Genomic DNA, 27984 nt, shown 5'->3' with positions numbered 1-27984 from the left:
TGTCAATCCCCAAAAATGTAATTACCCCTTAAAATTATTCACAGGGAGAATGGAAACCATGCTTAAAATTTACCAAAACTAGCTTCATAGATGAGACACCTTTCTAGGCCTTCCAGCTGTAGCATTACAGATTTGTGATAGAAACAAACATAACATATGCACCAACTTGAACTAAAACAGATAAACAAATGCAAACGGAGGTTGAAACTGCACGAGTGTGTTGCCCTTTTTGTGGGTGATTGAATAAGTTGGTTAAAACTGAAAATGAGAGTTAGAACACTTGACAATACTCTTTTTATGCAACCATCAAAAGTATTTGGTAGGAAGAGGCATAGAAAGAGAAGGCACTATAACATGATTAGAAGATTTCAAAAGATTTGACACAATTGCTTAATGACATAGTATGATGTATTAAAAGTAAACCTAAAACAAAGGAGAAGAAAAATTAAATGAGCACCATTCCTAGCCTCTACCTCATTGTACTGCTACAAGTAACTAATTTCCTACTCTAACGTCGCAGCTACCATTTAAACAAACTAAATCAATCGCCACTTTCTACAAGATTCTCATCTGTGGAATCTGAGCCACTTCCAATTGTGTTATCTGTACTATCATCTGGAAGGAGTTGTATCCTGTCAGCATGCTTAATAATCCAATCAGTGAACTTTGGAGAGGATGCTAACTCAGCCACAGCATGTCGGGTAGATTCCTGGGTGAAATTCTCCCACTCTTTTTTTGAAAACTTCTTTCTGTTGGGTGTCCTATGGAATGTTGAATAGTAATCATGTTGATTTCTTGTCACCCTCCCAGTGGTCGGCGATATCATACCTGCAACAGCCAAAAACAAACTAATGAAGTATGAATTAAAGGTCAATACCAATGTTATATATAGTATAATTTACATGAGTAACATTGTACTTTATAGACATTTTTGGAAAGAGTGTGTGCATGAAACATCCTCAACAAGATTAATCCTCCCAACCAAAAACCTACTTTGTTCATTTCATTCTTACTATGATTACAATATCACGGTCAAAACCAAACCATGAAGAATGAACAGTAGACCATAGGAGCTCTGACACTGACACCATATCAGGCAACACAAGCCAATAAATGTCAAGAACATGAGATATTTCAAAAGAAACTAAATATTTAACTTGCCAAGTCAGGCATGAACCCCGCTTCTAATATACAAAAAAGAAAACTATTGTAAAGATAAAGATATAAAGAAAGCAGAAACAGTTTTAAAGAAACACTTGCGCTAATCTTTAATTCCCAATTTGTGCAACTACTAATGCACAAATTTGGATAAATTTATTAAAAACGTAGACTTCTCCCCCATCAAAATATTTCTTGTTAGATATTGTCATGTCCTAGTATATCTACATCCAATTTTGCTAAAACTTTCACATCATACATCTCATTTAATGCCCCATGCTCCATAAAAACCATCATAAAGACTTCATTAGGATAGAGAAACATAATTTTGTGGTTACTCATGCAACATACATTGAAAGGGACTGTCGAATTGCATGCCCACCACATCACCTGTCTGGACTGTAATCTCGGAAATGCAATTTAATCACAATCTCGGAAACCCAACTAAGCACCCTCTTTCACCACTTTCATACTCAACCAGACACTACTGCCACCACCATACATTCTGTAATAAACAAGCTACTTCGCTTTCTCTCGTCCAAAAAACGTCCACAACTTCTTACTTTCTTTGTACACATTTCTAGTGACGGCAATAACCACATACAAGGGGAAAGAAAGAAAATAAAGAGGGATAAAGGGAGACTGGGAAATCTCTTGAGAGAGGAAACTTGTTTCCCTGTAAACTCATTTCAGGAACGGACACAGAACTCTCATGAAATTTTAAGGAAAACCTGTAGAAAACATCTCCAAAACAATCCAAGAATTCAAGTAGAATTTACATATGAAAGGAAAAAATCCAACTCAATTTGAATAAGATTGCGAGAGACTCTTTCAAAAAAATGTTCTTAAAACACCCTAGAAATGCACGTCTCAAAATTTTTACCATCTTTGCTTACTTGCAAATACTATTTTTCAACAACAATATATGACTGCTCTAATAAGTTTCCATAGATATTTAGTAGTAGTAGTAGTAGTAGTAGTATTTTAATTGATCATGAAAATATAAAAATAATTTACATCGCTATTTTTAAGTTTCTTGATAAATATTTCTTACAAATATCCTATTCAAACTTTACTTTTTTTTTTATTCAACCTATTCAATCTTTACATCGCCTAATGTTTCACATTTCCATAATATTTTTGGATGAAGTTTCAGTTTCAGTTTCCGTTTCCCGCATCCAAACCAAACCAATCCAATCTAAGCATTGTTTCCCTATCTACGTCAATCATTTTTTGCCATTTTGCTCTATCGATGCCTACAAGTTCAAATAAATGAAATACATTCATATCTTTTTTTACGACTATATCCCATGTTAGTTTAAGTCCTCCCCTTCCCCCAACTTTTTATTTATAGAAATCATATCACTCTTCCTTGCCATTGCATCTACATTTCTTCATTGTAAATGACCAAACCATCTTAACCTATTCTCTTTCAACTTATCTTTCAATCGGTGTTTACTCCTACCATTTCAAGAATATATTTATTTCTAATTCTATCTTTCTTAATCTTATCACGCATCCATCTAAGCATCTTCAACTCAACTACACTCAGTTTATTGACAGGTATTTTAGTTGCCCAATATTTTGTCCCATAAAGCATCATTAGCCTTATAGTCGTTCTATAAAATTCTTCTTTCAATTTTGTTAGAATTCGTCAATCACATATTATGTCAAATGCACTCCCACGCTTGAGCCAACCTACTTCAATTCTATGAATCACATCATTTTCAACCTCACTATCCTTATTAATAATCAAACCTAGGTAACGAAAAAGTTCACTTTGTTATTTTTGATTTTCAATCTTCACTTCTTTATCATTTCTATTTCTATAGTTGCTAAGTCACACTCTATATATTCTGTTTTGTTTCTACTAATTTTAAACCTTTTAACTTGAGTGCTTCTCTCCATATTTGTAGTACAGTGTTAATTTCTTCCTTAGTTTCATCTAGAACAATACATCTGCGAACTATCATCCTAAATGTGTTTGGTTAATTCATCCATGACCATAGCAAACAGGTAAGGACTCAAAGTTGGCCCATGATGCAATACAATAGTGATTGAGAATTTACTAGTTTCTCCTACAAGTGATCTAATTGTGGTCAATACCCCATTATACATGCGTTTTATTGCATGCATATACCTTTTGGTCACACCCTTTTTCACCAACACTCACCATATTATATCCTATGAAGCACAAATACTTCAAAAAGGGAGACGTATCCATATTGTATACGTATTCGATACCGATACTCTTTGGATACTCGCAGATATGTATCAGATACTTACGAAAATTATTGGATACTTCTTAATTATTTTTTCATTAATTTTGGAGCATCGGATACTTAATTTTGAAGTATCAGATACTCCAAGTCACATATTACTCCCAACACTTTATTTAGTTATTTGAAAAATCATAGTGAGAGTTAAAGTAACAAAATTTGTCAAATTTATGTATCCATATTGTTTCATGCATGTCCTCTATAACTACATAGATAGTAAAGATTAACAAGAGAATAAAACAATAGTAAAATTAATAAATTAATAAATAAATAAGCAAGTAAACTTGAATACAATATTTTTGCTAGTGCCGCCAAAGGAGAAAGCATAGAAACAAGTTGTGGATTGCTCTATTATTGTAATATAAACATATTAAACTTGGTATTAAAATGAAATATTTGCAAGACCTATTGAAAATTTAAAAAGTAAACAAGCAATTGCCTAAAATTAATACCTAATTCTTAAAGATTAGTATTCTGCATTGTAAAATTACAATGTGATCTCTCAATATTCTTGAGCTTATTTGTAACTCCACTCCTACTAATAAATTTATTTTAAATATATTTTTTACAAACGTATTCTAGCCGTACTCATATCCTACATTTTAGGTTTTGTCGTATCGCCATATCTATATCTCGTATCCATATCCGTGCTTCCTAGATTATATCTCTAGGCACCCTATCACAAGTTTTTTTTTTTTTTTTGAAAATCTATAAAATCCATATTTAGATCCTTCATCTTCTCTTTGTACTTCTCTATTAATCTTCTTAGTAAAAATTGTGTTTCCATATTTGATCTACCAAACATAAATCCAAACAGATTCTCTAAAACTACTATTATAACTCTCAAGCGATGCTCAATCATTCTCACCAACAATTTTATTGTATTGACTTCTCAACTTATAATTGTTGCAATTTTGGATATCTCATTTACTTCTATATATCGGTTTTAAAAAACTCTCTCTACTCATCCACCATTTTCCTAGTCATTAGAATCTTATTAAAGAATTTTGTTAACCAGACAACTACTTACCCAAGCATTTCCAAGCCTCAATAGGAATACAATCCAGTCCTAATGCCTTGCCTTATTTATTTATTTATTTATTTTTCTTTTTTTTTTTGATAAATCTAATGCCTTGCCTTATTTCATCTTTTTTTAATGCAAATTCCACCTCAAACTCTCTTAGTTCGATGATAAAACTTATATTCTCTAGTTCCATCAAGGCTATCATATTCCTCTCCTTCCAAGTTTTTAAAATGATTTTCACTTAACAATTTCTCAAAATATCATTCACACTTTTTCTTGATCTCCTTATCCAACCTCCTTATTGGTCAACTTATGTCTTCAAATTATTCCCATTTTTATCCTCTTTTACTATGGCTTATATCTCACTATTCAACCACCAAGTATATTTCGATATAGGAGCTTTTCCCTTAGACTCTCCATGGCACTGCTTTTGATATTCTTTCAATGCCTTATGCTATTGTATTCCACATGTTATTAGTAACACCTTTCAAACCCCGCGTTGCTTATTTAAACACTTCATCCTTAATTTCTCATTTTTTAGATTTCACATCTAGTTCATGAGTTTTTAAAAAATATTTCCCGCTTTGATTTTGCTCTTTATTATTGTATATAATACTATATATTGAATATTGATAGCCTAATTTGTGCTATTAACTCTCTTTGGAAATAACCTTGAAACCTTTACATATTCAACGGTCTATTTTTCTTACAAGAAAATGATCTATCCAACTCTTATTTGACCCATTTTTAAAAGTTATGTGCTTAACCCTCCTTTTTTAAAAAGTTGTTGGTTACAACATGATTAAATGCTACTGCAAAATCTAAGATGTTCTCTCCGCCCTCATGTCGATCACCAAGACCATATCCACCATGTATCCTCTCGTGGACTTGCTTATATTTTCGGACATGACCATTGAAATCTCCACCTATAATTATTCTCTCCTCTACAAATATTTGTTGTATTAACTCATCCAATTGATCCCAAAATTTCCTTTTAATATGTTTCTCCAATCCTATTTGGGGTGCATAGGCGCTAATTATACTCTCCAATTACAATATTAATTAATATTACTATATAACTTATTCACATAACTATTACTACCTTATTTTTCAGATGCTTAGCTACACCATTTGTACGTCTTTTTTTTTTTTTTTTTTTGATAAATAAATTTTATTGAAGAAGAGCATCAAGAAGATGCTAAAGATACAAAAAGGTCCCCATAAAAAGGAGCACTAGCCAATTATGTCATCAAGGAAATCAAAAAGGGTAAACAAATCAGGATCCACACATCCTAACACCCAACCACACAAGACTCACAAAAATCTATCTACTAACCAATATTTCTAGCATACAAAATGTTGTACCAAGTTTTTCTATTTCGTTTACTTTCTCAGCTACTCGCTTGGTTTCTTGTAAGCATGTTGTACTTTCCTTCTAATCATTGAATCTACTAATTCCATAGTTTTATCTGTCAGTGTTCCCTTTTCCAAGTTGCTAATGTAAACCAACAATCCTGGGCTAATTTCTTTACAGGTGCTCATCCAAGAAAACATAAGGACCCTTGCACAGTTCATGTTCATAAGAGATCTGATGGGGAGTTTTACGTGGTAACTATGGACGTGATCCATGATGTCAAAAGGAAAATAAGAGGGAAATAAAATGCTCTGTAGAAGCTTAAATCTTTTTAAAAAAAATGTTTCAACAGATAAAACAAATATTAGGGAGAGAAATGCAGAGTTTAACAAAAGTGTGTACCTTTAACAGGAGAGTCAGACCAACCAGAAGAGCTCCTTGGGCTGTTCCACAGTGTTCCCCGTGAAGCCACCATCCCTGACCTGCTGAGAAATTCAGCACGATTTTGTCTTACATTTGCTCGTCCTCTACCCCGCCAAGGATTCCCATTTGCAGAATAAATTGAATTCCCAAAAGTAATAGTAGAACTACATACAAATAATTAGTTAAGATCTTGTTAAACCAAGCAAACGAAAGATTTTTTAAATCTGTTCTATCAACTGAGCAGATCTCTCTTCAATCAATATTCATGACCATTCATATATTAAATCACGCATACCACCCATTTTGACTAATCCAAAATGGATTTCAACATCCCAACAGATATAACTCAAAAAGCTAACAAGATCTATTTGTTTTGGATTTAATAAGTTGAATAAATTGAGTTAAGCATCAATTATATGAACATTTATTTGGTACAATAATTACCAGTCCGCCAGCATGATGCAAGGAGAGAAGGGAAAAAATGGTGCAAGTAACTTACTCTGGACCATTCCGCTTGAAGGAAGTGATAAGAAAGCAGATTGACAAACAAGAAGCCAATGCCCCCATTGCCAAAGGAGTATCAAGAGTACTCTGACTGAAAATAAGAATAAAAAATTCAGAAATAATACAATTCTGAGAGTAGGAAGAAATTGCAGGAATGCAAAGCAAATTGCACACTGATTTCCGTTTGGTCCAGAGATACGCAAGTGGAGCATTATCACACTATTTATTAACATGAACACTATACCCACCTGGAAGATAAATGTGGCTGCAATGACGCGCATGGCCCATTTCACAAATTGAGCTACGCCAACATCCACACTTCCATCTTCTGCAATAACAAATTTCCGCACCATCAAATACCCTAGGGCAGCTCCTGCAACAACAATCCCAAGTAGTACAAAAATAGAAACCTGTAACCAAACAAGGTAAATAGTTTAAACAAATAAAGGACATAGTTGAAAACTGAATCTGTAATAAAAAAACGCTAATTCTATGGTCTAGCAGTTATCAAGCCATTTGGTCTTGATTATGAATCATGTAATTACTTGTGAGGCTTTGTGATGGTCAAACTTGGGGTGATTGGTCATGAACTTGATTATGAGGCTTTGTGGCTATGAACAGGTTACGAGGCTTTGTGGTGTTTTTGGTTACGAATCCTTGAGACTGAAATTTTGAGCACATGCCATATGCACCATTTTTCCTTTTCGAAAAACAATAAAAATGGGATTCAAGTCGTAGTAGAAGAAAATAAATAAATGCTTTCAAAAGTGGCCCAAAAAATGACGAAATTTTTAATAGATGTAAGTGGGCTAACACGGAGATAATAAGGACAGTTAAAGGTGCTAGATGATTGTCTTTATACCAGATTAGACATAATCAATTTCAATATTATTGATTTTTATTAGATAAAAGAAATGCACTAAATTGAGAGAAACGATGAAGGTTTCAGCAAGGAGAGTCACTCTTTAGCTACGTTACATGGACTCGGGTACGAGTGTCGGGTGTAGAAATGTATCTAAGGGTCGGACTCGGCAAACCTCTAAATGAGGGATACGCAGGTACATCTAAAAAGTAGCCAAAAATTAGACACGGGTACACGGATATGGCCAAACATGGATGTGTTAAAAAAATATTATGTATTTTTCTGATAAAGTTACAATAATTTATGGCTCAGAATGGCTACATATTTTTATGATGATGCTACACATTTGTAGTTAAAAAATATTGAATAAAAAATATATATATGATTATTTTTAAAAAAATGAATAATTGATTTTCCATGGGTATAAGTTAAATTCCAACTTAATCAGTATTAGGCCCAAACATGAGAAGCCCATGTCAAAGCCAGCCAGCCCAATAACCTTATAATTTTTATTATAAGGCCCATTTTATTAACAGACCAAAGTGTATCCTATATAAGCCCAAATGCACCAAACCCTTTAATACACCCCTAGCAACCATCAACGAAGATGAATACAGAAGACGAAGATGACGAACAACGATGACGATGAGGTCGCGAGCCATGTTTCTCTCCTCCTTTGTTGCTGCCGTAAAAAATAGAAAAGAAAATCAACCGTATCCGGTTGTATTTAGCTATTTTCCCCACCCGTACTCGTGTCGTGTCGTGTCGACATGGGTACCTCTCAAAATACAAAGAGTCCGTGTAACGTAGCTCTTTAGTTGGGATGGTCTAAGATTGTCCTTGAAAAGGAAGATGATAGAGATGGAGATGGTGACTTCCTGATGCTCAGAGAGAGAAAGCGAAACTTGAATCACTAGGTCAGACTGAAGCATGAGAAGTTAGATTGGTTGTGTGAAGTCCTTAACCAACTAATGGGTAGCGAAGGTGAGAAGGATTTTACAGAAGGATTTTGTGACAAGGTAGTCATATGGATGTTAGTTCCTTCATACTGGGGGAGGTTCCTTTGCATTTTGGTTGGTAAAGGTAGGAAATGGTGGTCTTCTTGCCAAAGAATAAAAGGCGTCCTCTTTGAGGGATGATTGAAACTCAAGGTGCAGAAGGAACCAGCCAAGGTGAAAGAGGTTGATCCTTTATGCAGGTGCCTGAAATGGTGTATTGGCCACCAAATCAAAGCCCTTCTAGACTAAGGTTACAAGGGGAAAAGAGAGTAGTGAATTCTATTGATGCTAAGGAAACCTTACATTTCTTGGAAAGAGGTTTGATGGGGAGGGTAGTGGACTAGTATAGGGGCATCCCCTCTACAACGAATATGCTAATCACCCTTGGAAGGTCTCGATCAGAGTTGGGTTTGATGTTAAAGATCTTTTTTATTTATTTTGTTGCCATCAAAAGAGGAGGCGAAAAGGGGTTTTGAATGAAAAAAGTTGAGTTATTCTGACTGGTGGTCTCTAGTGGGAGAGTGTTGTCATGGAAATGGTGGTCCAAAGGCAATTTGGGTTCGCTTCCTAGGTTATCACTACACCTATAGAATGAGGAGGTTGTTAAGGTGTTTGTGGAAGTGTTCCAAGGGTTGACAAAGACACAAGCAAAGATGTCAATATCGTTGGGCTAGGCTTCTTGTCGAAGATTACACAAGACAATTTCTAACGATAGTAATAGTGGAGGTAAATCCTTGGCTTTTGAGATCGCTCTCTGGACGGAATTGGGGTCTTCAAGTGCATGATAGTTGAAGGTCTGCGTACCATACAATGATTGGAGGTGATAGCGTTCACCGAATGAGGAGGATAATGGAGGGTCACACGTGGTCAATACATGGGTTTGCTTGGCAAAAAGGCATGCATTGTTAGTGCATAACAATTGTCATCTAGTTCAAATATGAATAGACAAAAGGGCAAGAAAGTGCTATAGGTAAGAGTGTTCACGGGTCAAGTTGACCCAAGTTTGTCCATAACCCGTCACCTGAACCAACTGTAAGCCTGGGAAATTTTAGCCAATTACAAATTGCCATGCACTACGAAGGCCTACAAAATATGGCACAATTATTGGCAAATCAAATCTTGCCTCATGTCTAATTGGTCTCAAATCAAGATTACATGGTCGTCAAATTAAATATTGCCATGTGTTAAAATGATGCAGCAAGTCTTTGACTAATCAAATTAAGTCATAGTGATGCAGCAAATAAGTTTTTGACTAATCAAATTAAGTCACTTGTCACATTGAAGTGGTCAAGCCAATAAAAATTATGGCACACCATTAAAGTGACATTTTGGTATTTATCTCTAAATAAATCAGAGATAATTATCGAAGAAGTTAAAGTCTATTAAGACTCTCCTCCATCCATTCCTATAAATTGGGGTGATCTCTACCAAAAATTTTCATACAAATTCTACATACATAAATCAAGTTGTAGAGACAAAAATTTACATCAAGCAAGAGAAAGCTCCATCGGATTCAAGACTAAAGCCCCGAGGTTTCTTTACCAAAGCCGATCAATCTCCATAAAACATAAAAGTTCGAAGATTCAAATCAAAGTTCGTCATCAAACATATTGTCGTCTTCTACTAAATTGGAGGGGATTCTACAAACCTGATTTGGGAAAAACCTATCAGGCCCTCACGGTCTTCTTCGCATTACTTGGAGGAGATTTCGACACTCAATTCGGGAACAAGATATCAAGCCCTCGAAGCAACTTAATGAAGAGAAGAATCAGAGGATTTTCTTTGATTAGAAATTTCAGTAGAGATTGTACTCATTTTATTTTAAATCAATAAATTTATATTTGTTACTCTATTTTTCTGTCTTTATTTTTGCAGACAAGAAATTTGTGTAAACACCGACCATTTCAGATTCCAAAACTGACCATCCAATTTTGACCGAATCTCCCTTCAAAATCAACCAATTTTCTTCCTCCAGTTGAAATGTTGCTTTCTGTCTGCTTCAAGACCCGCATACTCTCTACGCACATACGTAGATCTAAGAAAAACAAAAAGAGATGAGCAGTAGCACTGTTTGATCTGACCCAAATCAACCTCAACCATTTGATGAATACATAAAAATCACGAATTAGAGAGGCAGAGCGGTGATGGAGATCTAAGTGCAGGGGATTTCAAAGGGGGGGTTTAAAAATAATACAAAGAACACCAAATCAATATGCTTCAATACCTTAGTTTCTACAAGTACAACATTTGCGTTCTTCCTTTGATTGCATCGTTGAGAGAGAGAGAGAGAGAGATGAGATGCAGGTTAGAGAGAGATTGTGTATGTGTTAGATGTAGCAAGGGAATGAAAAAGAAAGAGAAAAAAATTAAACAATACTATTTAAGGGGGGAGGGAGAGAGAGAGAGAGAGAGATTTCAAATACTACAAGTCATTTGAAAAAAAAGAGAGAATTAAATAATACCATTTAAGAAGAAAAAGAGAATGATAGATTTTAAATATGAGTCGATTGAGAAGAAAGAGAAATTATAAAGTCATTTAAGAAGAAAGAGAATGAAATAGTATTTAAAAATTAAAAAAGATGGATGTTAGATTGAGAAGTAAAAAGATAAAGAGTGCAATCTCAATTTCCAAAGACACAATGGCACGTGTAATGAATATCCTGTATACATACACATAAATTGGACAGTTCGGGGTCCAATCATTGGTTTTTTTCCACATTCCAAGAGCCAACCAAAAATATAAAAAATCTACACTTCCAACCCACTGCCGACCTTGCAACTTCACGAAACCGTCCATAGCATGTCGGGTCAAGTTGGATCAGTCTGGTCGGGTGCATTGCGTAAGTCCCCTAGCTATAGGACAAGTGCATGGAGAGAAATGTGCCACATTGCCTAGGCAGAAGGTAGTGGGTCTGGGAAATCCCAACCATTTCGGCTCCCGAGTAACTGTTGGGTTACGACAAGAGTAAGTGTGTTCAGAGGTTGGATTGGTTCGGGTTTGCCATTGGCTCGTCACACAAACTGGTCCTTTCAAGTGGGAAGCACAAGCATCCGCCTTCGACCGAACACTAGGAAAAAAACTGGACCAAATGTGTCATTCAGATTGCAATCGTTTTCGGGTGGGCCAATTCGGTGGTTCATTTTTGTCTTTTTTTTTCTCGCAATCAACCACAACCCTAAGAAAAAAAATCAATTGTAAAGGCAAGGAAGACCAAAGAGGGAAAGGAGGTGAGAGATGAGACTGCGAAGATCGGATAGTGGAGACTAGAGGGCGATTGAAGAGTGATAGAAAGGATGAGGGTAAGGCAGATCAACAAAAAAGAGTGAATACCGTGTCTGCCTCCATCTTATCACAGCTTGCCACTACCTCCATCTTGCAGCAGCAGCTTGGCCTACAGTTGTTTGGTATTAATGATGCAACAAGACGAAGAGAAGAGAAACCGTGAAAGATTGCATATTGTAAGAAGATTTTTAGAGACAAAAAGCGATGATCTTCAACTAGGAAGCACAGGTGCGGGTGCAGGTACGGATACGGGTATGGATACGATAAGGGTACGCCGTTACGTCAAATTCTTTAAAAAGTAGGATACGGAACGATTGGGGAACATCAAATTTTTTTTATTTATTATTTATAGTTAAACATCCAACATAGCAATCAAAGTTTCAATATCAAAACTAAACGGAGAACAACTTGTCTAAAAAGTTATATAATTCTTTCTTTTTCTTTTTCCTTTTCTTTTTCTTTTTCTTTTTCTTTTTCTTTTTCTTTTTCTTTTTCTTTTTTGATTGTCTAAAACAAAATGCAAAAGAGAGCATAGCCATGACTCATGGGTAAAGAATGTTGGAAACAAATTACCTAATGATTTTCAAAGTTGAAAGAAGAATAATAAAGGCTGCAACAAATTTTGCAACTGCAAAAAAAAAAAAAAATACCACGCCGTACCCAAAACATACCCAGCCCTTACCCACGATGTACCCAAATGTATCTGCCGTACCCAACATGTATTTAGCGTACCCAGTACACGTGCAATCATACAGGTACACGTACCTGCACCCTCAGCCGCACCCGCACCCACACCTGGTAAGTACCCAATACTCGTACGGCACCATTTTTGGAGTACCCGTGCTTCATAGATTTTCATTCATCAGATCATAGCTTCCGAAGGAGAGAACGAAAGACACAAACACAGAAAAAAGTGACTCAGAGTGATATGATGGGAAAGAGAGAAGACTTAGATATGACTATAGGTAAAAGGGCAAAGGGTAGTACATAGGTCTAGTCTTTTTTCAGATAGCTCTAGTCTTTAGAGATAAGATAATATGATAAGGAAAGTGACTCAAGAGCCAATACTAACGTAACACAGGTAGATGCAATATGCTAAGTAAATACATTAGTTGGTTCGGGTGGCAGATTTCTGGACAGTAGACCTGACATCCGACTGGTTGATTGAAAAAATTAAGAACTTCACCCACCACAAACCGCAACTGATTTCAAAACCATCCGATGATGCTCTAGTCGGGTCATTCAGATTGAACGATTTGGATAATTTTTTGAACATTCTACACAATAGACTTTGCACTAGGCTAGTTCCTGATGGGATAAGAAAAAGTGGTTTGTTTTATTCGAGCTAGGAATAGAAAGGAAAATGGGTTACACACTATCCCAACAATCAAGCCCTACTCATGGCTGAAGACATAAGAGTTGCATTTTGTCAAAATGGTCCTCAGTGCCATCAAGCTTTGGTGTGTTTGCTTTCGGGGGCTTATTCTTTTTATCCAAATTGACCTTGTGAAAAGAGTAGGGCCTTATTCTTCTAGACAATCACCCCTTGTTATATGGTCATTTTTCAGCTCTATGGGGCATCTTTGGTGGTTGTGAAAAGGAGGTGGTCTTTGTTCTCAGAAGGGGAAGCTTTGATTGCCAAGAAATGTGTGCTCGAGAAGGAACAAAAGAGGGAGATGCTTCAAGACCTGAGTGGAGCAATACAATAGCTCTGAATAATACAAAGGGTGGGAGATGATTAGAGTTGATTGTTCAAAAGAGGGTTTGCAAGTCCCTCTTATGGACAACGAGCAGATAAGTTCCATAGCATTGGGTGGAACGATGAAGTATAGGTACTTCGACAAACATGCTATACCTGTATCGGGTACTAGTACTTTGCATTGTTGTTCTGCATACATATCAGTTACACAAAGCACATACCTAAATTTTCCTTCTTAATTTTTGTCATTCCCTAGAGGTACCTAGTATATACCGAAGTCATACTGAAGCCGGAATAATATTTTCTTTTATACAAAGGTGAATTCAGTTTCATTGGATTTTTTATGTATTGATTTTAAAATTAATCTTTGGTTTGTCAGTTATTCAATATAATGACATTTAATTTTGCTTTATACCTTACTTTTGGTATTAAATGTAAATTGTACGTTGTATCTTAACCTACTAAACCATTTACCTAATTCTTGCACAACTCTAAATTAAAAATAAATCTTTTTTTACTAACGTACCTAGTTATACCCATGATTTACTTTTTTTAGATTTTACCGTATTGACGTACTCATACTCGTACCCGTACGCATGCTTCATAGGGTGGAAGACATAAGGTAAGATACCTCAAGGTATAGTATCAAGGCTAGAGTCTCAAGTCTCTATTCCTTCTATCTTTTGTCCGGTGTAATGTAAGAGAACGAGAATGTTGTGGTAATTTTTTAATGGACTTCAGTGGTTATTATGGGGGATTATTTTTGTCCAACAAGCATGGGTGGAGTGTGTTCAAAGGGCTAAATTAGTTCTTGCGAACAAATGTAATACAACGCATGCAAATGTATTCTTCTTTAATTAGGAATGTTTTCTTCTTGTTTCTTTTCATGCAACACATGTACTTGCATTTCTTTTTTTCCTAATCTCAGGGAAACTGTATTCTTCTTTGATTATTTTCCACTCTTTTATTGACGATGAGTATTATGGCAGCCAGAAAAGTTGCTACGACAACATAAAACTTTAAGGATCATGTTGAAGGACAGGAAGAGTAGCTTGTCAACAATTTATCATGGTACTAGAGCATGTAATAGATCATGTCTTTGAACCTCAACACCTACCCGGTAATTATAATACTTGCACCTCTTTGGCCTGCTTTTGGAGGAGAGTTTGGCCATATGTGAGGGGCTTGTTGAGGATATAATTTATAAGTAGTGAAGTCACCACTTTCTCCAACAGTTTAAGCTCTTAGATGAGTTAACATTTATCAAATCATTTTGTTGAGTTTTAGTTAAAGGGTTGCACAATCGAAATTTGTCATACTTCAAAAGCAGGGTAGGCTTTAGAATATATATAATCTATATGATGTAGTATAATAAATAGACTAAGTGTTTGTTAAATACCTTATTAGTTGTAGTATATAAATAGGTGATGTAGTACTACTCATGTAACGATATGTAAGGAATAGGTGCTGCCAAGGTTCTGAAAAGCGGTTGCGGTTGCGGGGTGTAAAGGCCATAGCGTAACGGTTGCGGTAACCGGAACCTTGAATTTTTTTATTTTTCGCACAATTTGAAAAAAACTTACCGATACGCATATTTTTTTTTTTCCATAATCATATTTGTTGGGTTTTAAAATAAATATTGATCAATTTTTGTAAATTTTTAAGTATTATCCAATATATTTCATATTTTTAAATCACTATAAACCGAGTTTTTTACATTTTTTTTAATAATTAATGACTTTGTATGTCATAAATCCATATTACGCTTGTAGCAAAAAAAAAAAAATTATTGGGCTTAGATGTATAAAATTATTTTTTTAATTATTATACTTGTAGAAGCATATGCAAATTTTAACTTGAATAGTTTTAAAAAAAAATTATACATGCTAATGTAATCATATAAAAATTAAAAAATAAATTATAAAGATTTTTTTTTTTTTGGATCACTTTAATATTCATCCTCTTTTTGGATAACCTGTAAATAAAAATAAAATAAACTAATCAAACAAAAATTGACAACTATAAAATATGTATTAATATATAATTATAGGTGTTATGTTTTCTAGATATTTTACAAAAAAGTCAATCGCTAACTATAGTATATAAGATAAACAATGACAAAAAGTAAGAGAATAAATAAGAACCTAAATATACATATATATATATATATATTTTTTAATCAAGCCAAATAGATAATGATTACACTTATTATTATTATTTTCAAACAATATATAGATAGACAAAAACAAATAAAATGGTTGAGTGATAGCAGCTGAATAGAATAGCATAGGTCTTACAACTTCAACAAATCAATAACATTTTCATCTTCCCCCTTTTCTCTCTATCTCTTACTCTATCTCCCCTCTTCTCTCTCTATCCCTCTTTTCCCTTTTTTTTTATTTTTTTTTTATTTTTACGTAACGGTTCATAACAGGCCATTATGGCACCGTTATGACCGCTACGGCCGACATACCTATAAATCTCAATCACGCAACAAAAGCGAGGGTAACGCGTGGTGCCTACCACTACAACCTTTATGTAACGCCACATTTTGAAACCATGGGTGTAATGTAACGGTGTCTAACAGACCGTTACGGCCGTTACGGTACCGCTACAGCCGTTATGTAAGACCGAAACGGCCGTTACACATGTGAATTTCCGTCACACCGCTATAGCGGCCGTAACAGGTGGCGGTAACCACCACAACCGTTACGTAACGTAACGGTTGCGGCTACTTCTTAAAATCTTGGATTTAAGTGATTCAAGCGGCATTGGAAAGATAACTCAAAGGGCTACGATTTTGTGCGAAATAGGAATTTTCAAATTTTGACTTTTACCAGGTCAAAACAGGCCAACAAGATGAGCCTAAAAAGCTGAGAATAATTACATCCGAATTGTCCTTTCATTTTGGGAAATTCTAACCTCTTGGGTATTACTTAGAAGGCTCCTAATGTCTATAAATATAAAACCCTATTCATTATTAGGATTGTTCTTGATTTTAGAGAGAGAATGCGGAGGCTACGAAGACGTGTGCAGCTAAGGAGCTCTCCTCTTAGGGTTTGGATGAAACTCTAGTCAAGTAACAATGTTTTGTATTTAGTTTGGGTTTTTATTATTGATTCAACAATTGTATAAGATTAAGGCTTTTCTATATTATTACTTTGTTTTGAATCTTTCTATCTGGCACATGTTCTTAGTTTTTGTGATTCTAATTGCATACTTATACAACAGTTTTCATTGATTTGCTTTTATTCAGTTAAAATAGTCTATGCTAGGAGAGACGATTCGTGCTAATACTAGATAGTCTATGTTAATCGTTAAACTACCAATTATCCTCTAGACGATACTATTGGGACTTCTTGTCACTAACGGATTATAGTTGAGTTGAATAATAAATCTGTAAACTGTTACAGTTCATTGATTACAATGTTATGGTGGATTCGAAACCCTGAGTCTCTTCTATTTGATTGATACTAGTTTAATTATATTTATTTGTTTAATTTAATTAAGCTCATACAAAATTCTTCTTATCTACTTTTGAATTGATTTAAGAATTAATCTGAAATTTAAACAACTTAACTTTTTAGTCCCTGTGGATCGATACCCAAACTAAACCACTATTCTATTGAATTAAGGTCTCCGTAAGGATTTATTTTTGGTGTGCAAAACGACCTACCAGTGTGTCCATATCCTCTCGCTAAAAAACTCAGATAGACCCCCATTTCCAAACCCCTTCACCTCTAACTAGCATACTCGTGCAAAAGAGTACTCATTCTGTTGGAATGAGACCAATAGTTGGCAAATGACATCTTCCAAAGCAAAGCTAAGAAGATTGACACAATGATAGGATGGACAATGTATCCACTAGGCAAAACCATGAGAGTAGTTGATCACGAGTTGGAATTCTAGTTCTTTCTTTCCTCCCTTGGCACCAATGTGAACTGAGCACACAAGAAGCAACCTACTCAACTCAAAACAACTTTGTGAAGAGATATGAAAGAGTCCTGACGATAAACTTCAAATAATTTCTTTAAAGCTGTCAAATATTTCAATGGCGGCTTGCGATGTGACAAGTCATCCACTCATTTGCTTCAACTCATCTTTTTGATTAAGAATTTTGATTTGGATTAGCATCAGTGTCCCTTCCAATTGAGAAATTCATCTCAGTTTCTTCACCCAAAGTCGGAGCATGAGCTCTACCATGGCCATCTCGATGACCTCGATCCCAATTAGCCATAACCAAACAACCCAAAATGACCCACAAATAGTCTAGATATGCCAAATTACAGAGATCACAGTTTCAGGCCCAATTTCACAATTGAGGACAACTCAATTCAATATCCATTCACAACAGTATGCAGCAGCAAATAATCAAAGATCCAATCCAAGAATAAGAATCAGGAATAAGATAGCCACATCGCAAATTGATTCAAGACAATTCCAATTGAGAAGAAAACTGAGTCAAACATACCAGAATTGAATTGAGTCATGTCGATCAACTTGAAAAACATAACTAGGTCAGATTTTGAATCACTTTTGAACTATGAGATTAAATCTTTAAGTTGATTTTTTTGGTAATCTGCAGTTGCAACTTCAAAAGAAGACGAGTTCACTACTCCTGACATCAACTTGTTGAAGAGGGTTGAATCGCAACTTGCAATTGATTGTCGAAGTCGACTCACAGCTTCAAACCCAAGATGTAGAATCGAAGTGGTACATGGAGTTCAAGGGAGTTGGTTCACGAAGAGTTGTGATACCTAATTCAGCGACAAACTGCAGTCGAAGGACCAAACCCAGATCGAATCTCATCTTGCAAGTCAGATCGCAAGGCCAAACTGAAATCGCAAGACCAGTAGAATTCAAAGTTTGCGAACTTGACTCAATAAGAGGATTCAAGAATTCCAGCAAACGCGAACTCAATCAAAGAGCTAGGTTGCAATCGCGATGAACAATAGCAACTTCGAGTTTGCAATGGGTCTTCAAATCGCGATGGGTCTTCAACTTCGACTTTAGAGAGATTCTAGGTTTGAACTTCAAGCCAGATGCAACCCAGAACAACTAAACGAAAAAAAATTCCTCGTTCGTCCAGTGGAGTCAACGAAGCAATCTGGTCAAATCGTAATTTCCACTTAGACTTCAAAAAGAGATGGTATTCCCCGGTTTCCTGACATATTCAAACAAATGAAGGGCTTCGAACTGAGATCTGAACTCGAATGAAGGCTTCAAGATTCAAAAGCAAGTCGCGACTACCAAATCTAGGGTCAACTCTTGATTGCAATGTCAATTCTATGGCTTCAAATCAAATCAATCACACTTGTGATGGCAACTTCTGGTGAAATGATCTAGCATTCGCACCCAGGAATTAGGGTTTAGATCCAGAGTCAGGTATGTTGCTCCTTTCTAATTGACGAGCTCTATGTACAATTAAAAACAATGAAGTACAAGATCCTATGCTCTAATACCAAATAATGAAATCCAAATGCCAAATCAAGATCAAATTGAGAGAGAGAAGACAAATGCCCCAATTAGGGGTAAAACCCCCAAGGGCTAGAGGGAGAAACTAAGGTCTACTCCAATCACAATATATGTTCTTTATTCCAAAACTGAGTACAATGGGTAATACATCACCTATTTATATACTACAACTAAGAAGCTATTTAACAGACTCTTATCTATTTATTATACTACATCACTAAAAAATTGAAATACAGTACATTCCAGACCAAATGAAGCCAATCACTTTGGGAAACAAGTCTTCATTATATAAACATAATGGTAGTAAGACATACAGGGTTGTGCATCTCTTCACTCAGCCCAAAACTGACAAGAATTGAATTGACCAACATTGAAAAGTCATGTAACAGGAAAGAACCAGCTCCAAGCTGACATCAAACGCAAGTCAATTCCATAAGATATCAAACACCAAAAAAAAAGATCCTAACATCGCAATACTAAAGCAGAAAAGCACTTATCACTGATCCATATAAAGTGAGGTAAAAGACATTTTTCCTCCCAGTTGTAATAATTTCATCCCCTAAACCAATTTCAGCGGCAGTTCAATGAGATATTTCATCAATAAATTCAGAAGCAACATATGAAACTAGGCAGTAAAATGTTTTATAAAATTATAGCACTTGCATACAAAATGATAGTAAACCCATGCTCCAACAGATGTAACACTAAAAGAATGATAAAGAAGGAGAAAGAGGAAGAGAAGAGAAGTAAGAAGAGTATGAAGAGAGGAAAGAAAAGGGAAATAGTTCCAAAGCAAAATCAAATATATTCAGTAATCAATATCCAAAACAAATCCGGAAATTCATTACACCAAATCAAACTAATAAGAAGAAGAATCAAATATATTCCCCATCGCCAACAATTCAGCCAGCAATAAAAACTCAATTGAAGAATAATGAATCTAACACAAGTCATAATGCTAAGTTTTCGTCTCATAAGAAGGGTAACTAGGCCTTTATGTAGGAGGATTATTCAGCGTTGAATGAGTATTGAAAATTGAGAGTTGTATTTGAGTATTTTAGGGTTTGTTTTTATTTTCTGTGTGGTTTATTCGCTTTCTTCAGTATTACTATTCTTCTTTTCCAGTTGTTCTACATCACTTAGCCCCAAAAAACTGGCTTCAGGTACACGAATTTGTTTTCTCCTATCCACTCTATTCCAATCCATATTCTCGATTAAATCTGAAGCAATCATGTAATTTGTCACCGCCCCATCCTATGTCACTCTTTTTTTTTTTTTTCCTTTTTTGTTTTATAGTTCCCATCCTATGCCACTCTTGACCTTCCTCTTTTCTTTTTGGCACCATGGACCCAGATCAGATCACTCTTTACAGGAACATTAATTGGTCAATGTCAAACAACTATTACTCATTGTATCTTCGAGAAGTGCCACCCTAAATCATGCAATACAGAAACAAGAAGACTTTTCCATCCTCTTCATCATTTAATTCTAAAGCTGGAGAAGGACAAAAATCAAAGCCCTATTTTTATTTCTCATCATTTCTTCTCCTTTGGAGAGACCATGAAAATATAAAATCCACACAGGTTATAAGATTTTTGGTTGTTATGGATCATATCACCAATATTACTAGTGAATGCCTGCATTTTCTACAACCAGATTTTTGTCAAAGGTTGCAAAGGTTTCACGTTGAAAACATTTCAAGATTTCTGCACAACTAAACAGGCCAACAACTTTGATTTTTGTTATGTGATAGAAATTGAAACCTTAAGAAGAATAAGTGGGCACCATATGAGAATACAGAGTAAAATAAAAGGCAACAGATTTTTTTTTTCTTTAAAAAAAAGACTACTATACTAAGAAGCATGGACACTTCTAAGAAGGTAACGTATCCGTGTCGTATCCGTGTCGGACACCGACACTCTTTGGACACTTTCCCGACACGTGTCCGACACTCTTTAAAACGTGTCCTATTTTTTAAAGACCCGGACACTCTTTGGACACTTGGAGAATACATGTGTATCTCTTAAACACACGTGTCTATCAATTAGACACATGTGAAACCAATTATAAGTTTGAACAAAACAACTTAAGACGCAATAATAAAACAAAAATCATATAAATTCATAAGAATTATTGTCATATTTAATATTTTTATTATCTTTGAATGATATATTCATATATATAACATATAATAAATATATAAAATTATATATTTCATGCGTGTCCCCCGCGTGTCGTGTCCTGCATTTTTTTAAAATTAGCGTGTCGGCGTGTCCGTGTCGTATCCGTGTCGTGTCACGTGTCCGTGTCCATGCTTCTTAGCTACTATACAATGCACATCAAATCCAAATACCTGAAAAAGAAGGATAATAATGACAAGAAAAACTCCAACAGCCATTGAACTGCTATAATAGAAGGGAACCCAACTGCTGACCAGTGGTGCCAACAGCAATAAAACAACACCAAAAGCAAGACAAAAGAGACGCCATCTTTGAAACTCTGCACAAACCACAAAAGCCAAAGACAAACATCAAAAGATGGAGGGAGACAGAAGATAAATTAAACCCAAGCACCAGGAGATAAATCCCTGACCTTTATCAACTGTTACTGTCACATAACCAGCAATTTTATCAACAAACTTCACATCAACATATTTGTCCTCATAAGGTGACATTACAGAGCTCCAAAGCTCCTTGTGGACAGTTTCCATTCATCGGTTTCACATTGTCATAAACCACGTGAAGCATTCCTGCAAAACACTTTCTATGTGAGATACTATTTTCAATCAACATAACTATCGCGTTGAAGTATCAGCTACGTTACACGGACTCTTTGTATTTTGAGAGGTACCCGTGTCGACACGATACAATTGGGGTATGATACCGTTCACTCCAATACTAAAACTAGAATTTTCATCAGATTTTTTCACATCCCTAGTTGTCCGGGGGGACATCCGGGCGGTCGTCCGGACATGAGCAAAAAAGGCTATCAAAGTTGCTCGTGGGTGGGCATCCAGGAGGATGTCTGACCCAACGATAACAATTTAAATTTGATAAAAGATGAAAGCCTCCATTTGATGAAAGTTTTGGTTCATCCCTCAGTTGATATGAGTTTGATGAAAGGGTTAGAGGTTAAACAGTTGCCGTTTTTCATCAAATTTAAATTTGATAAAATATTAAATGCAGCGTTGGAGATGGTCTTACATGAGCTTCTCATGTTTGGGACTAATACTAATTAAGGTGTTGGAATTTAACTTATATCCATGGAAAATAAATTATTCATTTTTTTTAATAACGTTATATATAATTTTTATTCAATATTTTTTAACTACAAATGTGTAGCATCATCATAAAAATATGTAATCATTTTGAGCCATAAATTATTGTAACTTTATCAAAAAAATACATAATATTTTTTTGATACATCCATGTTTAGCCGCATCCACGTACCCGTGTCTAATTTTGGGTACCTTTTAGACGTACTCGCGTATCCCTCATTTAGAGGTTTGCTGAGTCCGACCCCTAGATACATACCCACACCCGACAATTGTACCCAAGTCCATGTAATGTAGAGTATTAGGGAGAGAAAGAGGGTGGGAGTTAAAGAGTCAAAATTCAAGGACATTTCACTTCCTGGTGAAAACAAATCTAAATTTTGTTGTGCAGTCTCTCAGGAATTACTGCAGATGGGACCAATTTAACCTGATATGCACTGTATAACTCCCAAGTTCCTATCTTGACTGACTAGCAACTTGAACGCGTTCACACAATAAAACATCTTTGGAACCATGAGAAGATGATGTATAGCCGGTAAGGGGAGATGGAGTGACATCAATAACTGGATTTTCCAAATCAATGCCTGTATTATTAACATTTAGAGATAATTAATTATCAAAAAAAAATACATTACCAACAAAAAAAGGGAACATTGGAAGTAAGTAGCAAAACTGAGATAGAAAAGAAATGACGTGTTCTAGGAATTCCATGATAGACATCATGTAACACATCCCTTAAATTAGTATTTCCCGCAACACATTACTCAAATCGAATCAACCGCAAATTCAGCCTTTGAAGTGTCATATTCTGAAAATGTCATGTTCTAGTTGGACAAACCCAACCACCCATATAAAAATTAATTATGTTGTTGTTGACCTAATAGAGACCCTAATTCTATTAACAGCTGTGAAATTTCCAAGTTACAAAACTTGGGAGATCTCACGTAAATGGAACTCCTTTACCTACATAAAGCACATTTAATATAACCATGAGGTTAAAACATTCATCTCATGAATCACGTCCATTATATATGAAAACCTATGAAGCACATGCACTCCATCTAGCCTAATGTATTAGTGTCCAACACGTCTAGGACACAGATAAGTTCGAACACACGGCAAACACATGTCAGACATGCCCTCTCTTGTAACCAACTTTTGTTCACTTCTTTTAGTTGCCGGACACACCTCCAACACTCTCCGAACACTGCCAAAAATAAAATTAAAAAATCAGTGATTTTGTTCATGCTACCTGTAGGAACTCTAGATCTGTGATTCACAGAGAAAGAGATGAAGGAAGAAGTCACACAAGAGACAATAACAGTATAGAAGAAGAATACTTACCTGGTTCAACTTCATCTTCTTTGACAGAGGCATCCTGGGTTCAGAATCGTTTTTTATTTTTTTCCACTTAATGGGGTAGGCTCTCTTTTTGTTGGTCTGTTGTACATTGTTATGGGCTTTGTGGGTGTTTTATTCTAAATTTTCAGAGACCCAATTCGCTGTGCATGGCTTTCTACTTGGACTACATCAAGCAGGTTTAAAAATCAAGCCCATCATGTCCAAGCATGATGAGGAAAAAACTATATTGCAAACCAATCCAAGAAAATAAATAAACAAATAGTGGGTGTTTGGGAAGTTGCTATTTTAGTTTTTGGCTATTTTAGTAAACTAAAATTTTTGTGTTTGGGAAGATGATTGGATTTTTTTATAATTGGATGTGATATTTGTGAGAGAAAAAGTGAAATAATTATGGGTTTGATGTGACATTTTGTCTTATTAGCTATTTTCGCCTATTTTGTCTTTTTGTGAATTTTAGCCTAAAAGAGGATAAAACTTTTCTTGCCAAACACCCCCATAGTTTATTATAAATAAATCATATCCAATAAAAAAATTTTAAAAAATCGAACACAATATTGATTTAGTATTTTCTAAATTCACGAATATTGTAATATATATGACATAAATAAATAAAAACATTATTTTTTTTATGTATCCCCCATGTCGTGTCCTGAAATTTTGAAAAATTGTCAAGGACACGTTAAATATATGAAAAAAATAAATTCAATTTATATGAAAAAAATATATATATTCAGGACAAGCTGGGGACACGTTCAATATATATAATTGAATTTATATATATGACATAAATATATAAAAACGTATATATGAAAAAAAATATATATTCAATTGTCGGGGACACGCTGGGGACACGTTCAATATATATAATTGAATTTATTTATTGTCATAAAATTAAAAATATATATATATATATATATTGAAAGGTAATAAAAAAATACAAAATGACACTATTAAAATTACATTAAAAAAAAACATTTTATATTTCAAAATAAAAAATTGGTTCCTATAATAAAATTAATAAACACATCATCAAAATTAATAATTTCAGCAATATCAACTATAATTTTTTTTTCTTCAAACAAAACTAATTTGTTCTTTCAAATAAAATTATAAAACTAATCAGCCAACAAAATAATAATAACAATAATAATAATAGAGAGAAAAGCCTTACATTCAAGGGAAAAAAAAGAAACAAAAGAGAGAGAGAGAGAGAGAAAAGCCTTACATTTAGCAAAAAAAAATAAAAGAAAAAGAGAGTGATAGAGAGAGAAGAAAAACAGAGAGCGACAGAGAAAGATAGATCGAAAAACTCAAAGAAGATCGAACAAGAAGAAGAGAAAAAGAAGATCGAACGAACAAAAAGAAGAAGAGAATCGAAGTACTTACCTTCGATATGGCAGCGAGCAACGAGCAGTGACCAACCCTTTCTCTTGCCTCTTCTCTTCAATCAGTTCGATTGTAGGGTTCCAAATTGGGTTAATTGTTTTAATTTTGTTTTTTACAATTTGACCCCACCTCAAGTTTCAGAAATTATGTTTTGCACCCCTCAGTGTTCGAAACATGTCTGAAACGTGTCTGGCTACAAAAAATTCAAAAAAAAAAAGGGACACTCTCAGGAGAGAGTCGGACGCGCGTCCGACATGTGTCCAACACTGATACGAAAGCCCTGGAGAGGAGTCCGTACTTAACAGGTTTTCATACCATAGAGCTCTTAACAATATTTATGCTATGAAATAGAACTGTGACTTAGACCTATACCAAGGTTTCAGACATAAAGGAAATAGCATCTTTATCTAAATTCCGTCTATTAACCAATTTTTCAAAATTTTGTTTAAGATAATTGAACACTGGGCACATTTTTATTTGTTGATGACCTGTGTCCAAGCCAACTTATGCACACCTCAACTAATCCCGAGATCCACACAAAGCACCCCCTCCACGTGGATCGAGTAAATCTCGAGCAGAATCCGCGGGCGTAGCCCCAAGGAGTTGATAGCACTTAGTGGAAGTTGAACTTAAGATCTAGAAGGGAGCACAACCAAAGGTGCACCCACTAGGCCAAAACCCTTGGGGTTAACATTAGGTACATTTACCATGTATTTCTCGATTCCATTCCTTTAGAATTCATGGGAGGTAAATACAAAGAATCCTAGAAAGAAAAAGATTAGGGACTTCTACGTACTCAACTTACCATTGAGAAAAAGTTGATGGCTTAAGAATATATATCCTAGCATTGACTTATCTACTAATAAACAGATTGTTTCTAAACATTTCGTTTTTATGAATCTCTTTTACTTTTCCTTCCTTTTCTTCTTGAGGTTCTTCCCCTCACTCTTCTTCTTCTATTGAATGGCTATCTCTTCCTCCTTAAAGATCCTACAGACTCCCTTTCATCCTTGATCCTCCTCTTTCTTTCTCTATCCCTGCCATGTGGCCCCTATAGCGTCGTATTGTATTTAGGATTAAATTCATTTTTCCTCCTTGTGGTTTGAGGCCAGAGCACTTGACCCCCTTATCGTTTAAATATAGCCAGAAAGCCCCCATATGGTTTTGAATTAAAGTGCAACCGTTAACTATAAATGTAAAATGACTATAATACCCTCAAACCCTATATTTTTTTGTCATTTTCTTTCTCTCTCCGCTCTAATCCACATAATTTATAATGTCTAACATTAATTTAATTAAATTACAATCAATTATAAATTCTTGATTATTTATTGTAATTCTTAACTTGTTATTCAAATTTTAATTTAATTATATTTTATATCATAATTAATCTGAAATATTTAATTATTTATTATAATTCCTAACATGTTAATCTAATTTTAATTTAATTATATTTTAATTCAATTCTTAATTATTATTTATTTTATATTTTACTTAATTATATTTTAAATCAATTCTTCATTATATTTTATATTTTAGATCAATTCTTAATAATATTTTAATTTATTTAATTTAATTAACATATTAATCTAATTTTGAATTTGGAGAAAATGGAGGTAAATTTATTTTTTTTGTTGTCTTAATTTCACTTTAATTTTTCAAAAAACCAAACTCACTCTAAAAAATGGTATGTGTATTAGTTTGGATTGGAAAACAAACGGTAACACTTTAGGCCAAAACCACATGGGGTTTTCTGACTATATTTGAATCATAGGGACATCTCCAAGCCCCAACCACATGGGGTAAAACGAATTTAACCCTTGTATTTATCAATATATATATATATATATATACATATATGTATTACCTGCTTATTTAATTAATTAATTATCTAATTAGTTGCGGGTGATAATTGTGATACTTGCCCAATTCCTTAAAGACTCTAATGTAGCAGTTATATAGCCTACAATATCATTCATCAAGTCAGGCATTATAGTCTTACAATGGTTAGAAGACGCTTATCTCTAGCGTAAGTGTGTATTAGAAAAACAAAGTACAATTATTGAGAGGAATTCAAGAAGGATCTTTATTCAAAAATCAATAATAATTATATATAGAACCCATATTGCCAATGCACTCACAAATTACAAATTGAACTATTAGCATACCAAAAAAATAAAATAAAAAATGAACCTCCTATATTCTACAGCTTGAAGATCGCGATTGATTAAATCTCTACACCAAATCAATTAAACAAAAACTTCACAACATAACCCTAAAATCTCTACAAATCAATTCAAAAAAAAACAGAGACACACACACAGATAGGGTTTGAGTAGAGAAAGAGATGTGAAGTAAAAAGTACCTTTGAATGTAGGATCATCGCTTGAGCATGAAAGGATAGAGAACAAGAATGAGAGAGAAAACAAGAAGAGGAGGAGCTACTGAAGAGCTCATCGCTCCAAGGAGAAGAAAGAACGCGCCACGCGCGCTTTGGGTTTGGGTGGGCCTTTTTGATGATTTTGGTCTTTAATTTTTTGGGCTTTTTTACGGAACAGAGATTAATCGAAATTGGGTTTTTGGAAACACTCTCTCTGTCTCAGCCCTGGAGGCGGCAATTCATTCCCGCTCTCCCAACTCTACATAATTGCGCCACTTGATTAGAGGATCCGAATGCTGAAATTTGAGCCTTTACACTGGTTATGTTGCGCTGAGGCACAGCAATAATGGTTGTGTTTTAATTTGAGATTTATTATGATTTATTTTTATAATTTGAATTGTTTATTCTGTAAGATTCATCGAGTATTTTAAAATGTTAAAAAATAATATTAATTGGATGTGAGTAATTATGTGATTGGATTACATTTATTATTAAAAAATATTATATTTTTCTTTTAAAATAG

At 34.7% G+C, this 27984-nt stretch overlaps 1 protein-coding gene across 3 annotated transcripts; it reads right to left on the bottom strand.

The window, feature by feature from the left end:
• Positions 1-334: 334 nt before the first annotated feature.
• On the bottom strand, positions 335-27751 carry LOC114265465 (uncharacterized). Of its 3 annotated transcripts, none has more exons than XM_082898912.1 (8): positions 27447-27751; positions 21652-21808; positions 21413-21558; positions 19374-19466; positions 6991-7152; positions 6738-6829; positions 6218-6402; positions 335-848 (listed from the first exon to the last, which is right to left on the bottom strand). In XM_082898912.1, the coding sequence occupies exons 2-8, from the start codon at positions 21767-21769 to the stop codon at positions 823-825; spliced, it is 822 nt and encodes a 273-aa protein (XP_082755038.1). In that variant the 5' UTR covers positions 21770-21808; positions 27447-27751; the 3' UTR covers positions 335-822. The 3 variants fall into 3 exon arrangements, with proteins under 3 accessions (XP_082755038.1, XP_082755037.1, XP_082755036.1); XM_082898911.1 differs by having other exon boundaries at positions 335-828; positions 6218-6300; positions 27447-27749; XM_082898910.1 differs by having other exon boundaries at positions 335-828; positions 27447-27741.
• Between the last annotated feature and the right edge of the window lie 233 nt (positions 27752-27984).

The sequence above is a fragment of the Camellia sinensis genome, chromosome 12 (genome assembly GCF_055761805.1).
Source record: "Camellia sinensis isolate YWXY chromosome 12, ASM5576180v1, whole genome shotgun sequence".
NCBI lineage: Eukaryota > Viridiplantae > Streptophyta > Magnoliopsida > Ericales > Theaceae > Camellia > Camellia sinensis.
The sequence above is the reverse complement of the archived record's forward strand: the minus strand, read 5'-3'. Positions and strand labels throughout refer to the sequence as shown.

Bases quoted from the DNA above. Each gene is read 5' to 3' on its own strand.
- LOC114265465 (XM_082898910.1), bottom strand. From the start codon at position 21,769: ATGGAAACTGTCCACAAGGAGCTTTGGAGCTCTGTAATGTCACCTTAT. The intron at 6,403-6,737 runs GTAAGTTACTTG...ATTTGTATGTAG, and splicing joins TTCAAGCGGAATGGTCCAGA to TTCTACTATTACTTTTGGGA. The intron at 829-6,217 runs GTACACACTTTT...TGGCTGTTGCAG, and splicing joins GTCTGACTCTCCTGTTAAAG to GTATGATATCGCCGACCACT.